The 12,894-nt window shown below is 44.1% G+C and overlaps 1 protein-coding gene across 2 annotated transcripts in view; it reads left to right on the forward strand.

Moving 5' to 3' along the window:
• Positions 1–12,894, forward strand: part of MAML3 (mastermind like transcriptional coactivator 3) — a 244,691-nt gene continuing 231,797 nt past the window's right edge. The window contains exon 1 of one of the 2 annotated variants that reach the window (XM_065062014.1): positions 1–1,413. In XM_065062014.1, the coding sequence (XP_064918086.1) occupies positions 964–1,413 (450 nt within the window). In that variant the 5' untranslated portion in view covers positions 1–963. The remainder of the gene's footprint in view (positions 1,414–12,894) is intronic. The other variant, XM_065062015.1, reaches the window with a different exon arrangement.

Here is a 12,894-nt window from a genome sequence, read left to right on the forward strand (position 1 = left end):
GCTGCTGCTGCTGCGGTGTTTACTGAGCGCTCCTGTCCTGATATCACTCCGCTGGCATGGAGGAGGAGGAGGTGGAGGTGGAGGAGGAGAGCATTTGATCATTGTGATGGTGGCAGGAGGAGCAGCAGCAAGCAAAGCAGAGCAAAGCGTTAGGCTGTATCAGCTCGGCGTTTTGCAAAGACTTCAGAGCTCTACTTTTTTTCCAGCTCGGCCCGGATTGTTCATGTGTTTACTTCCCCCAGCCCGAGGATTTGCTATTTAGGTTCCTGTCGAAATGCAACTGAGCAGCCAAAGTACTTTGCGAACGCGGTGCGGCATAAACACCAAAACTTTTTTCTAGAAGGAAAATACAATAAGAAAGCGGCTTTGCCTGTCTTTTGATGCCGGGGAGTGCGAGTGAGTGTGCCGTGTGTGCCCAGCGTGTGCTTGTGCTTGGATGTGTGTGTGTGAACGTGTGTGTATGTATATGTGTGTGCTTGTGGAGGAGCGCGTGTGTTTCTCTTTATACATGGGGAGAGAAGACTTTTGGCAAAATCTCCGGAAATCTCATGGAACCTATTTTGAAATGATGGATTATAAAAAAGAAAAAGGAGGAAAGGAACTGGTCTGAATATCTCCTGGAGTTTGCTACCCGAATTGCTGCTGCTTAGTTTGTTGTGCTTTTTGTGTGTGTGTTTGTTGGTTGTGTTGCTGGTGATAACCTTTTAGCACTTTCTTTATTTCCCTCCCTCCCTCCCCCCCCCCATTCTTTTTAATGTTTTGGAGCTCCTCGAGAGGGATTGGCTGTGGGGAAAGAGAAACATTTGCTTGGGATCGCTGTTTCCCTGATCCATGGTGGTGCCCCCTCCCCCCCCACCCCCCCCGGTTCTCTAAAAAGTATCTCATCAGGACCCCGGAGGAGACTGTGTGTGCGTGAAGGGTAGGATAAAAAGTTCTTCCAAAATAGTGTGCACGGGGAAGAGGATGGGGGATTTTGCAGCCCCCGCTGCCGCCGCGAATGGCAGCAGTATCTGCATCAACAATAACCTGAACAGCAGCCTCAGCGGGGCTGGCGGTGCCGGTATCGGGGTTAACAGCACTCCCCACGGTCCTCCTGCCGCTGCTCCCGGTAACAATAATGCTAACAGCGGCGGCGGCATTCCCAAGCACAGCACGGTGGTGGAGCGGCTGAGGCAGCGCATCGAGGGCTGCCGGCGGCACCATGTCAACTGCGAGAGCAGGTACCAGCAAGCCCAGGCGGAGCAGCTGGAGCTGGAGCGCAGGGACACGGTGAGCCTTTACCAGCGGACCCTGGAGCAGAGGGCCAAGAAAACGGGCACCGGCACCGGCGGTAGCAAGCAGCAGCATCAGAGCAAACAGCAGCAAGATGCCGAGCCTGCCGCGGCGGAGCAGAGGAACCACACTCTGATCATGGTAAGGGGATGCGGGCCGGGGGAGTCGCTGTCCGCTCCGAGTCTCTCGCCGGGATGAGCTGGGGGTCGCCACCGTTGTTTTCCGCCGGGGACGGGGCTCGGCTCAACTTTGGAGGTGGCAGGGCCGCGAGCAAGGTTGGCGAGCGGGGGGCTGCCGGGTGGCTTCTGCAACTTCTCCAGGGCAGGGGCGGGGGCAGCGGACAAACTTTTTTCCCGGTCTCTTTCAGAAGGGAAGAGCCGCCCGTGGGGGGAGGAAGAGGGAAGGAGCGGTGCCGGGCGGGCTGCCGAAAGCCAGAGAAGGGTTTTGTGTGCGTGCGTGTTTTGCGACGGCTTTCCGCGCGGGAGGCGTGCGGCTAGGCAGCCGTGCGCCTTTGCTGGCTGCCTTTTTAAATCCCGCCGCGGAGGAAGGTGGAAGTTAGCTCCGCAAGCTGGGGTGACGGCAGGAGGAAAAGTTGGGCAGGTTTCTCGCCTCGGCTGCCCCGGCGTGCAGGAGCCAGGCTGCCCACGCGAGCAGCATCTCGAGCTGAATCGCTTCCTAAAGTTTCCTTGGGTTTTAAGGAGCTTAGCGGGGAGCGGAGGGGGGAAAAGGGGCGGGGGCTGAGCCGGTAGGAACGTAGCGGCAAGTAGGAAGCGGAGTTTCCCACTCCCAGGCTGCACCGATGATGAATAATAAAAGGCGGTGCGGGGGGAGCCGGGCCCCGCTCTCCGTCTGAGCCTTATTTATAGCAGGTCGCGGCCGCCACTCGTTCTGGTGGGTGCCGCCGCCGGCTCGGGCTATTCGCCTGGGCCGGCGGGAGCAAGCGGGCGACTTCGCCTCGGGGGGAACGCGTGTGTGTCCTGACGTGTCCCCCCGCCCCGTGCCGGGGCGGGGGTGCCTGGCTCTCGGGGGCGGGCACGGGGCAGCTGGGTCTTCGCCGTCTGCCGGGCGCACAATAGGCGGCGGAGACCGGCGGGGAGGAGAGAGGGAGGGGAGGTGCGATGGCAGCGTGTGGTTTACAAGCCTTGCACGTCCCTCCCTCTCTCCCTCCCCTGCTGCGCGAGGAGGCGCGGCGGTGCGGGAGGGTCCAACAGGGCGGCAGCTGCCGACGGCCCCGCATGGGGGGGTCTCCGTGACAAAGCGGCGGGGAGGAGGCCGTCCCGGCAGTGGCTCTTCCCCCCGCCCCCCGCATCTGAAAGCGGGGAGCAATTTGTTTATTTTGGGCCGCGCCGAGCCTGTCCTCCCCTGGTCGTGCTGCCGGCTCCTCCTCTGCGCGATGCCGCACAGCCTCGCGGGCAGCACCCTTTCCCTCTGCCCCTCGCTGTCCTACCGGGCGCTTTGTCTGCCCCGCAGCCCCGCTCCGTCACGGAGGGCGAGGCAGTGGCGATCGCTTCGCCACTAGCAAACAAAAGCTCAGTGATGAGTGCAGCGCCCACCTCCCGCCCCGCCGATAAGGAGCAGAGCGCGGCTGCCGCCTCCCTGCGTCCTCCCGTCCGGAGAGCAGTCCCCACCGCCCGGCAGCCGGGCACACCTCCCGGCGAGGCCAGACGGGGGACGGGAGAGCGGGACTCCTTCCTTGGCGGCGGGGAGGCGCGCAGGACCCGCGGCAGCGGGCAGAGGAGGGAGCGGGGCCGGAGCGCAGGAATCGCGCAGGGAGGGAGCGCCAGCAGGAGCCACACAAAGCGGCGGGGGGGAAGGGGGGGCCGTGCTTCGCAAACAGGAAGCAAAAAAACCTCACTGACATCTTGTTGCTTTCCTGATGTTACCAGGAAGGCACAACCATATTTCTCTTCCTTCTCTCACCGTTCCGCAGGACTGAGGCTTTTAAATACACACTTGATATGGTGCTCCCACACCACAATACTTTGCCTTGACTTAGATCTACTCCTAGTGCAGTAACTGAGTCTCTAATCGCACTCCATGAGCAGGGGCTATCTTTCGTCAGCCAAACTGTCCTCAAACACCATGTCATTTTCACAAGATACAGAAAAGGGACTGGTTGCTCAGGCTCTGGGGAAGCATCATGGTGCACTCTGCACATATCCAGCTCCAGAACAGCTCCTGTGCTTCTAGGCCTTCGCTAGTCGTGGGTTGTCCTTTCACCTTCTTTCCAAAGCCCATGCTAAAGCCTTAACCGTCAGAATTTTTAGTTAAGTAGTTGGTTTGTTGGCCTTCATTTGAAGATCTAGGATGGATATACAAAGCCATGCTATAATGTGAAAGTTATGGAAACAAAGTAACAAAAGGAGGAACTGCGGTTAAAGCTCTGTAACTGTGCACTGTTACTAGCTTGTTTCAGGTTGGGACACTCCAAGAGCTAAGAGTAGCCTAATGAAGGGATAGTTTGCTATGAAATTAGTCGTAACTGAATTTTTGTGCTACGGTCTTCATGCTGTTTAAATGTACTTGACATGCACTATGCTTTTCATCTTAAATTCTAATACTTTATAAAAAAACTAACCATTTCCATCAACCAAGTGGTTTAAGTACACAAATGTTGCAAAAAATTAGAAACATTATTTGCTTTGTTTCACTTGTAGAGTGTTAATTATGATTTCTGTCTACTGTCTGGAGACATTAATGGGTACATGAAAGTTATACTGAAAACCTGAGAAACTGCTCGTTTTAAAGCAGTTGAAAAGTATTTTCATTTTTAAAGTATGAAAAGTAAGTTCTTAATTTCTGCCAGTCATATCAGTTTGGTATATTCCACAGTTTACTTACATCATGCTTTGTATTTACCAAAACAGTTCAACTCTATTCAGTATTTACTTTCGACATGAGAAAACAGTTAACTACATTTTGGGATTTTTCTCCTTTTTTTATTCTCTGGTAAACTCCAGCTGTGAGTTTTACAGTGGAACAATTGTATGAATCTGTTACTGCTTTACTCTTCACACAAAATCATTATTAAATTCTTCCCTCAGATTACTAAACTGCACAATTTGGAAGTGAAGCAGTCAGGATTAAATGTCAACAAATACAAGGAGGCTAGCAAGAAATACTGTTTCTGATTATTATTATTTTTTTTAATCAAGTCAAATGAAAGGAAAATGTTATGAGTCTGCGCGTGTATTCCTCTCCAAAGTGAGAGAGGCTGAGAAGGGAAGGGAGATGTGTGCTGGGTCAGGGCAGCAGCCACCCAGCAAACCCTCCCAGAAGGTGGTGCTGACACATGTGCTGAGATGGCCTTCAACACACTGGGTAAAAAAACAGCTTTAGAAGACGATTATAATTTAAAGACATGCATTCTGATTTTCTTCAGTTGATGGAGTACAAATTCTCCAGCCTGTACAGTGCTCCTTGTTGCCTCCCCCACAGTTTACACCCCCACTCCCTGAGTTCGTGAAAGGGATTATGCAGTTTCCACTGTTTAGGAGTCTATGTCAACTAACAAGTAGATATCAATGGGAGCCTTTTTTCAAAAAGGACTGTAGGAGCATAGGCTTGGCTGTATTTCATGAGTTGCTGATCTACATTGAATCTGTGTCTTGTTGTAGACCACGTTTTCACTTGCTGAATTTTTGAATACTTGGATTTATAACTCTTTCAGCCTCTTCTACTTGAGAACAGTGGGTTTCATAACACATTTGCCACTCCACAGGCATTGATTGGAACATGCACAACATTTAAAATAAAATTGTTTATGAATGTCTGGGAGGACCTTTTCTTTTTCCCCCTTTTTTTGTTCCTCCCAGTTCAACCTGGTAAAGCCAAAGTTGTTTTCCTTGCCATTGAGTTGGATTCTTAGAATGCTGTACCAGCTTGGTTTTCAAAGGAAGTATTGGGAACATTTGCAGCCCATCCGAAACTCTGCTGCTCATCTTTGGATTACTTCCAGGAAATATCAACACATTATTTCAGTTCTTTGGTTCTTTGTGAGCTAATCTGCCGCCTTGTTTCCTCCTTTGAGTGCAAGAGTCTTCTGGCTCTGCATCCATGTTATTGTGTGTGGTTCAGAGATATTGTGTGTGTGTATACACATACATTATATATAAAATAAAGAACAAATAATGCTTATTTATGATATAATAAATATCCAAACATATAATTGATATTGCAAGTTATATTACCTCTGTTTCTTATCCCTGACACCGCTCTTCTCATTGTGTATCTTTTGTCATTTTTTTGTCCAATGAAACACTACATCTGTAATTACCATATTAACCTTCTAATTCATGTTTGTTTGCATCTGAGCTCTACAGAGGAAAGTAAAAGGGCTGGAGCTACTTTTCTCAATTTTCAATACTTTTCTTATTCAGCATCATTGTGGGCTTGATAGTTACTGTCACACTGACCATTTCTAACCCTAAAACCAGTCCTTAGGAAATTGAGTTTTGAACACCATAAACATTAAATGTTATTTAGATCACAGAAATTAGTGACGTAAGTCAAATGACCTATTGGATCATCTTTTCTGTTCCCTTGCTGAAGCATACTATGCCAATTCAGAATTAGTTTAAAGTTAGAGAAAACATGGCTGGCAAATACAGCATTTTCCAATACTGCTTTTTATCCATTCTGGGCTGCTGCAGTGCCTCATGGAATTTAATGGTCACATTGCCCTTCTACTTGAAGGAAGGGAGATGGGCAGGCCAATCCTTTCAGCTTGCTTTGTACAGGGACAGAATGACATGTTCAAAACTGGAGAAATCTGGTTATCTGTTTTACTTTTTACACATATTTTACCACAGAAAACTAGTTGTATGTGTCCCGCCCCCCCCCCCCCCCCAATTTCTCCTTTTTGTTGAAAAAGGTATCCTGAGTGAAAAGTTAACTTCTTAATCTGTCTTAATGATTCATGGGTAATTTCATTAATGAAACAGGGTGCTGAAGAATGCTGTCAGTCTTATGAGTAGTCTTTTAAAGCTTACACCTGCTGTATTTAATGTGTACTTGTGTGTATGTTCATAAACCTGACACATTTCTTGTGTTCTTTCTCATGTAATACTGCCATTTAACTTACTTCACAGGTGCTCAAGAGTTCATCAGTTACACTACAGGAAACATCTATTTGTCTAGCATTGCAGAGGTGAAAAAGAAGGATGATTTTTCAGATGTTTCTTTTTATTTTGCACAAGAGGTCAAGTACTGCAGCCCTTACTTGTGCCTGATGACTAAGCAGGATTAAGCATCTCTTCAGTTAATAAGCTATGTCTGATCTTGCTCACACTGGGGTAAAGTCAGTAGTAAATGCAAAACTGGGATGATACCAGAATTTAATCCCAGGCCAACAATGCTCCTTCTCTTTCCTATGCATCATAGAAGGAGTCATCCTGTAACCCTTTTCATTTTGCCCTCCCTGTAAGGGTGGATCTCTGTGTCTTTCTTATTCCACAACCTCTCCCATTTTTCTTGTGCTTTTCATACCAACTTATGCTTGATGCTCCTGTGTGATTACTGTCCTTTAGGACAAGGAGTTTTTATGTTGACCTCCTTTTGCACATAGTCAGCACAATACGTTTCAGCTTTGCAAACTGAAAGGAACCAAGAGAAGCTTCAAGGACAAGCCTCTAATGACCTTTACATGCTCTTATAGAGTGTCCCTTTAAAAGATAGTGGGTTAGGTTATTATGAGCCATAGCTGGAGAATGGCAAATTGTATTTTGACATACGCTGAACAGCCAGTCACAGTGAAAACTAAGCTGCAGCTTGACCAAATGCCACAATTTAAAAGTCCTGCAGTGAAGTTCTGGGTGTTGTCAAGTTCAGAAAAAACAGCTTTTCCTGAAGCATGTCCAAAACTCATTCTGCTAACGCAAAGCCAGAAATATTAACATGTAATCATGTTAAGACAATTGGTTGCATTTAAGTTAACCTAAATTTACACTAAATTGACATAAAGCTTAAGGCTTCACAAGTGGCTTAAGCTGGTGTAAACCTAAGCTGCCACCACTGGGGAAGTCTCATCTTGCATGCTCTTCTCAGTGGCCATACTTTCTTGCTGCCTCCCTTTGCTAATGCTGCCCCTTGTTCGTATACCTCCACTGTCAGATGGTTCACTGAGCAGGTGGAGAGGACAGGCACATTTATTCCTCTTCTTCTGGGTGAGTTTTCAGTGGCATCAGATCCATTGTTTGTTTGTCCCTCTTATGGGCAGCAAAATCTTTCAATACCTTAACCCTCTTGTGAAACTTCACCCTTATCTCAGGTTAAACACCTGGAACATATCAGTTAAAAGATGACCACCTGGTAACATACATTTTACTTAAGCTAAGTAACACCTGGTGTCAGTGCCATGTTCCTGAATACAGACACTGAACCAGGAAAGATTGTAAGTGGCAAAGGAGTCCGGGTTCATTTTTACTTAAATGCTTGCGTGTATATGATATTTTGTTGCATATTACTCCAATATGTATAATTCATGTGAGGGATGTGCTTGGATTAGCAGAGGTTTAAGGACAGGTCTGACAGCCGGGAACTGCTGACTGGAATCCTTCAAGTGTATTGTTTCGTGAATTGAAATGTGAGGTGCAATCTCGGACTGAAGTTATGAGGCTGTAATGAGTTTTCCAGTCTGGGATCTCACAGGCTGTTCAGATAAGCAATGTACTCACATGTTCAGTGGGAATCTGGGAGTCTTAGTGATTTGAAGCATTTATTTTCCTAGTTTGTTTAAGACGGTGAGTCACAAAATCATATAACTTTGATTACTCTTTTGCTTCCCCCTCACACACTTGAGTTTCACAATGTTTGTAGCTCAGAAGTAATCATAGTCTGCTTCTGTTTGTTTTTTTGAATACTTGAAACTCAGTTTCATAATGGTTAAGAGAAAATATAATTTAAAACTTGTAGTAGTTAAAAAGACAGCAGCTGCTGAAATTTTGTGCTTACAAGAAGGGGTTGAGCTGCCTTCTTTCAAGACTTCTCTCTTTTGTCTTCATTTTGTTTTCCACCACATACAGTTAAAATTGGCAAGAAGATAAGAATATGTTAATGTTTAGTTGACCTAAGAGAGCCATGTGTCCACCCATAGGCACTCTGCATTTTCTCTGTTTTTCTGTAACTGCTAAGGCTGATGCTGCAGTGCTGTTGGTAGGGTAGATAGTCAACTGCTCTTTACTTGCTGTCACTTCACAACCCAGCATACATTAAGTAGAAAAGAGGTTTGTATTTATGACATTCAGAATAACTAAGTTAATAAACAGACCACCATTTCAAGGATTTTCTTTCCTGTATTTGTTCTTTATCAAGGCCACTTTCTGTAAGGTTTTCATATAGGGCTCTGTAGTGTTCTATAATGTTCTCATCTCTGAACAATTGAAGGGTGGTAGAGTTGCTTTTTAACTGATTGGAGGTGGGGCTGTTGGGCTGTGCCTCTTCCCCTCCCCTCTTCTTCACACTTCGGTCTCCTCCCTACATTGCTTGAGCTACGTGACACACAGGAACATTTCTGGTTTAATAAAACACTTCCACTTCATTTTCCTCTAATCTCTGGATTTGGAGAGAGAGCTTCTTAAGCACCACACTGAAAGTGTAGCTTTTCTGCTGTAGTTCTTTTTACATTGTTTGTGAAAATCTTGGGCCTGTTCAGAAGGTCCCTGGATATTGTGTACCTAGGTAATGAGCAGAGAATTGGTCCTTTATCTTACTGTGGCCCTGGCTGTTATCACAAGAAGCCAATGTGTCTATGTATGTGCGCTTCTATAAACCATAACATATACACTGGTTTTTAAACTGCACTGAAAGGATTTATGATGCAAGGATTTATGGTCAGTGATCAGTTTTGATGGTGAAAGGGGGTGTACTAGTCTGATAAGTTTAAGAACTGCTGATATGCACCCATTTTCTAGATTTTCAGCCTCTCTTTCCTTTAGCTCATATCTATTCCACTGTGATGTTTTGGCACTTCTTTGTTGTGTTTAATCTAAAGGAGGAAGGGGGGTGGTTATGGCAGATGAGATGCTGAAAGAGTTCTGGGAAGTATTGAAATTTTTTCATAGTTCAAACTATTTCGTTACATTAAGGAGGACAAACCAACATTTAGCCAAAAGAGAAACTGTAGCATTTCCTACTGCTTCTGTTTATGCAGAATATTGTGGTTAAACACTGTCTAGTATTTGAGAAAGTTATTCTTAAATATGACTACCTCAGCTGGCAGTGGTTGTCTTTACACTGCTAAAAAGATTGTTACAGTTCAGCTGTGATTTCTGCTGCTGTTCATTTTTGTCTCCAAAGCTGGTGGCTGTTCTGATTTCTCTGGAGTACATTCCAGTGCTTAACTGAGGCAGAATACGGAAAGCTGCTACTGACGTTTAATAACCAAATTTTAATGATGTTTTTGGCAAGTAGTATCTGTTCATTATACATCTTTTTAGTTGTCGTTGAAGCAGGTAATGTAGCTTTGAAGACATTAGTGGAGTCATACAGAAGACTGTAGACTTCTTTCATTGAAAGGAGGCCACATGGTTTGAGCTCTAAATTGGCTGAAGCGTTCTGGCATGTAATCCGTGACTGGATATGAAGTAATGGTTCAAAATAATCTGTAGGTCCTTCTATTACAGCACATTTCTGGGCTGAGCTTGCAGTTTTTGCATTCTAGTAAAAGTAGATACCATGGTGAGGTTGCAGTGTTATCTTTTTCTTTTTTTTTCTTTCTTTTTTTTTCCCCAATTTGATGACAAATTATTTGTGCTAACTAGTTTATAGGCTGAAAGATTATTTAAAGGCTGGATTGCTGCAGTTTTGAAAGTTCACCTGAGAGAATTTGGCTTTACATTTTTTCACCCCAGGGCAGTTGACTGGGGTGAAAAGTTGACAAGCAGTTGGCTTGTTTTCTCTAACGCATTGTACTATGTATTCCACATCACACAAAACAACAAAAAAAATCCATTTTTCTCCTCAATTTCATTTACAACAAAACAAAAAGCTTTATATTCACACTAGAGTTTATTGCCCTTCTCAGTAGCATTTTTGTTGTGGGAAATGCCAGCAGTGGGTGGGGATTATGGAGATTTGTGAATGTAGAGTAGCAAAATCAAAACTGATTTTGACTAGTGGCATTAAAAGCTTTACCTCTCCCTCACCTATTACTGTGCTAAAGCGTATGGCAGTGTCTGACAGCCAGAGAGCAGTTCTGGAAAGTTGGCATACACCGTCTTTCTTTATAGTTACTGTGGATATTTGAATACAAGAAACATGTGTTGTTTGTGGTGTGGTGTTTGGTTTGGTTTTTTTTATGTCAACACCAAGTATCTTGAGGAAGTGATTCCTCAGGAATTACAAACTTGTCTCTTCTTCTCTTTTTACTGTAAAATTCCATGCTACATAGAGCCAGTGGTGAGAATATGTTAAGTTTAACTATCTTTTAAGTAGTTTTCTGAAAGATATCTCCTCTTCTCCCCCTTTTGCAGTCTTATACCTACACTCGTGCTGGCCTGGTGAGCCAGTCTGCAGTACTCAGCTAGGTGGAAAATTACCTGCTTAGGAGAAAAACGGTGTTTGTTTTTTAGTGAGAGGTGAAACTGCACAGTGTGGTACTGGGGCAGAGGAAACAGAGGACAGGGGAAGCAGAAGGTCATATGTCAGCAAAGCTCTGTCTGTCTCACATGACTGTGCCCTCATCCTCTGCCAGTTCCCTGGTCAGCCCCCAGCTGAAAGCCTGGCACTTGTGGTACATTGCTGTAGTTAATTTGGGAGCAGGTTATGGAGCACTAGATAGAACATTATTGGAAGCGTCATTGGGGATATCAATATGGTTACTTGTAAGGATGAGGTGGTGATCCAAAGTGTAAAGACGACTGAGGAGAATATCTTTTTACCTCAATCTAGTCCAAAGAAGACTTCATGCTGGCCATGGTGTAGACTTGTAGCAGGTAGGTGACCTCTCTCCTTCATGTGAGAGGGGAAGAAAAAGTGCTTGTGGTCATAGTTCTTTTATTTCCTAATTTACTTCTGAAAACTTTTAAACTTTGTTTTTGCCTCTCTGATAAAACGAGGAAAAGTATGATTTTGCTTAACCTTTATAGTACAGTAATTGCATTTTTTTCCCAGGCTACTCAGATGTGTTCATACTTGTTTTAATTCCATGTAGAATAATAAACTAGGTAGAATAACTATGAAAGGCCCACATAAAAAGTGTCACCATTCTTGGAATGTGATACTTTGACTTACATATGGAACATAGGGCAATACTCAAGTGAGCTGCTGTGTCCAAGCTGAAGACACTTGCACACAGTTTTATCTTCCTTCTATCCGAACCCACCTCTGGGCAATATGACGATAAATTTTATTCAAGTAGTCCAGGAAAAAATATCACAGATGGAGCAACTTATGCCAGATTTGCTTTGTAATAAGAGAATTAGTAAAGATCATGTAAATCATAATTCTCTGAATGGATTTTTCATGAATTTGTAGTTTGAATGCTGATTAGTGTAGGTGATTTAAGTAATTGTGTGGTAAGTTAATGATAAGGGATTCAGTGGAGAGTTTTTTGTTTGGGCCTTTTAGTTTGGTTTTCCTCCTTTCTCAGGTATTTTATTTCAGAGTTACCTCACTGGTTAGAATCCAACCTGCTAGCACAACAGGTAAACAACAGTATTAGCAATATTGGTGTTTCTAACACAGCGTGTTCCATATGTAAAGTTTCACTAGTGGTTACTTGAGAACACCTTCTTTCTGGTTTCAAAATTATTTATTTCCCAAGTCTGTGACTTATCTGTTGTGGATAGTGAACACATGGTGAACATATGTTGTAAAGTCACATAAAGAGTTTATCAGAACAGATTTGGACTTGCTAGCATGCCTGTAAAGCTAATGGCAGGAGCAAATTGTGATGGTCATCTCAGATAACAGTAGAATATGTAAAAATTTTTACCAAAGTAATGCATTTCATTTTTTTTTTTTTTCACTTTCAGAATGTGCCTTTTTTTTTAATAGGTAAGAGAAGTTTTTTGGAGCTCACATATAGCTTAGATCTTTGTAAACGCAGGAAGATAACTGAGGCAAATAAGTGAAAAACAATTATGGTTGTATACCTAGGGCTTTGTAGAGGAATAAACAAACTCATAAACAAACTCGTAGAATACTTCATATTATTTCAGTGATGCATTTTAAAAATAAATATACAGTTCTTATGTGGTTTAAGATTCCATATTTAAGCTGAAAATCTTTAAGCTGAGAGTCTTTCCAGTTGTGAAGAAAGGAAACTAAATGCCTACAGTTGTATAAAACTTCTGTCGGTGTAATATCAAACATAATTTTTTTTTACTGACAAGATCCATATACTATTAATTTTATAATGCACATGGGCAGAATTTTTGCAAGAATTCACTCTGGGTAGGATTTTTTTCTTCCTTTTGCCTTTGGTTTAATTGGTTGGGGGTTTTGTGGGGTGTGGATTTTGTTGTTGTTGGGTTTTTGTTTGATTGGTTTTGCCTGTTTCTGCGTTAAAAGGCAGAATTCTAAGTATAGTTGTCTTTACAGTTCTCCTAGTGGAGATGGATTAGTATTCTGAGTACAGATGAGAAAGTCAAATGTATATATTATTGCAGTTTATTACAGGGT

Source organism: Columba livia, chromosome 4 (genome assembly GCF_036013475.1).
Source record: "Columba livia isolate bColLiv1 breed racing homer chromosome 4, bColLiv1.pat.W.v2, whole genome shotgun sequence".
Classification (NCBI taxonomy): domain Eukaryota; kingdom Metazoa; phylum Chordata; class Aves; order Columbiformes; family Columbidae; genus Columba; species Columba livia.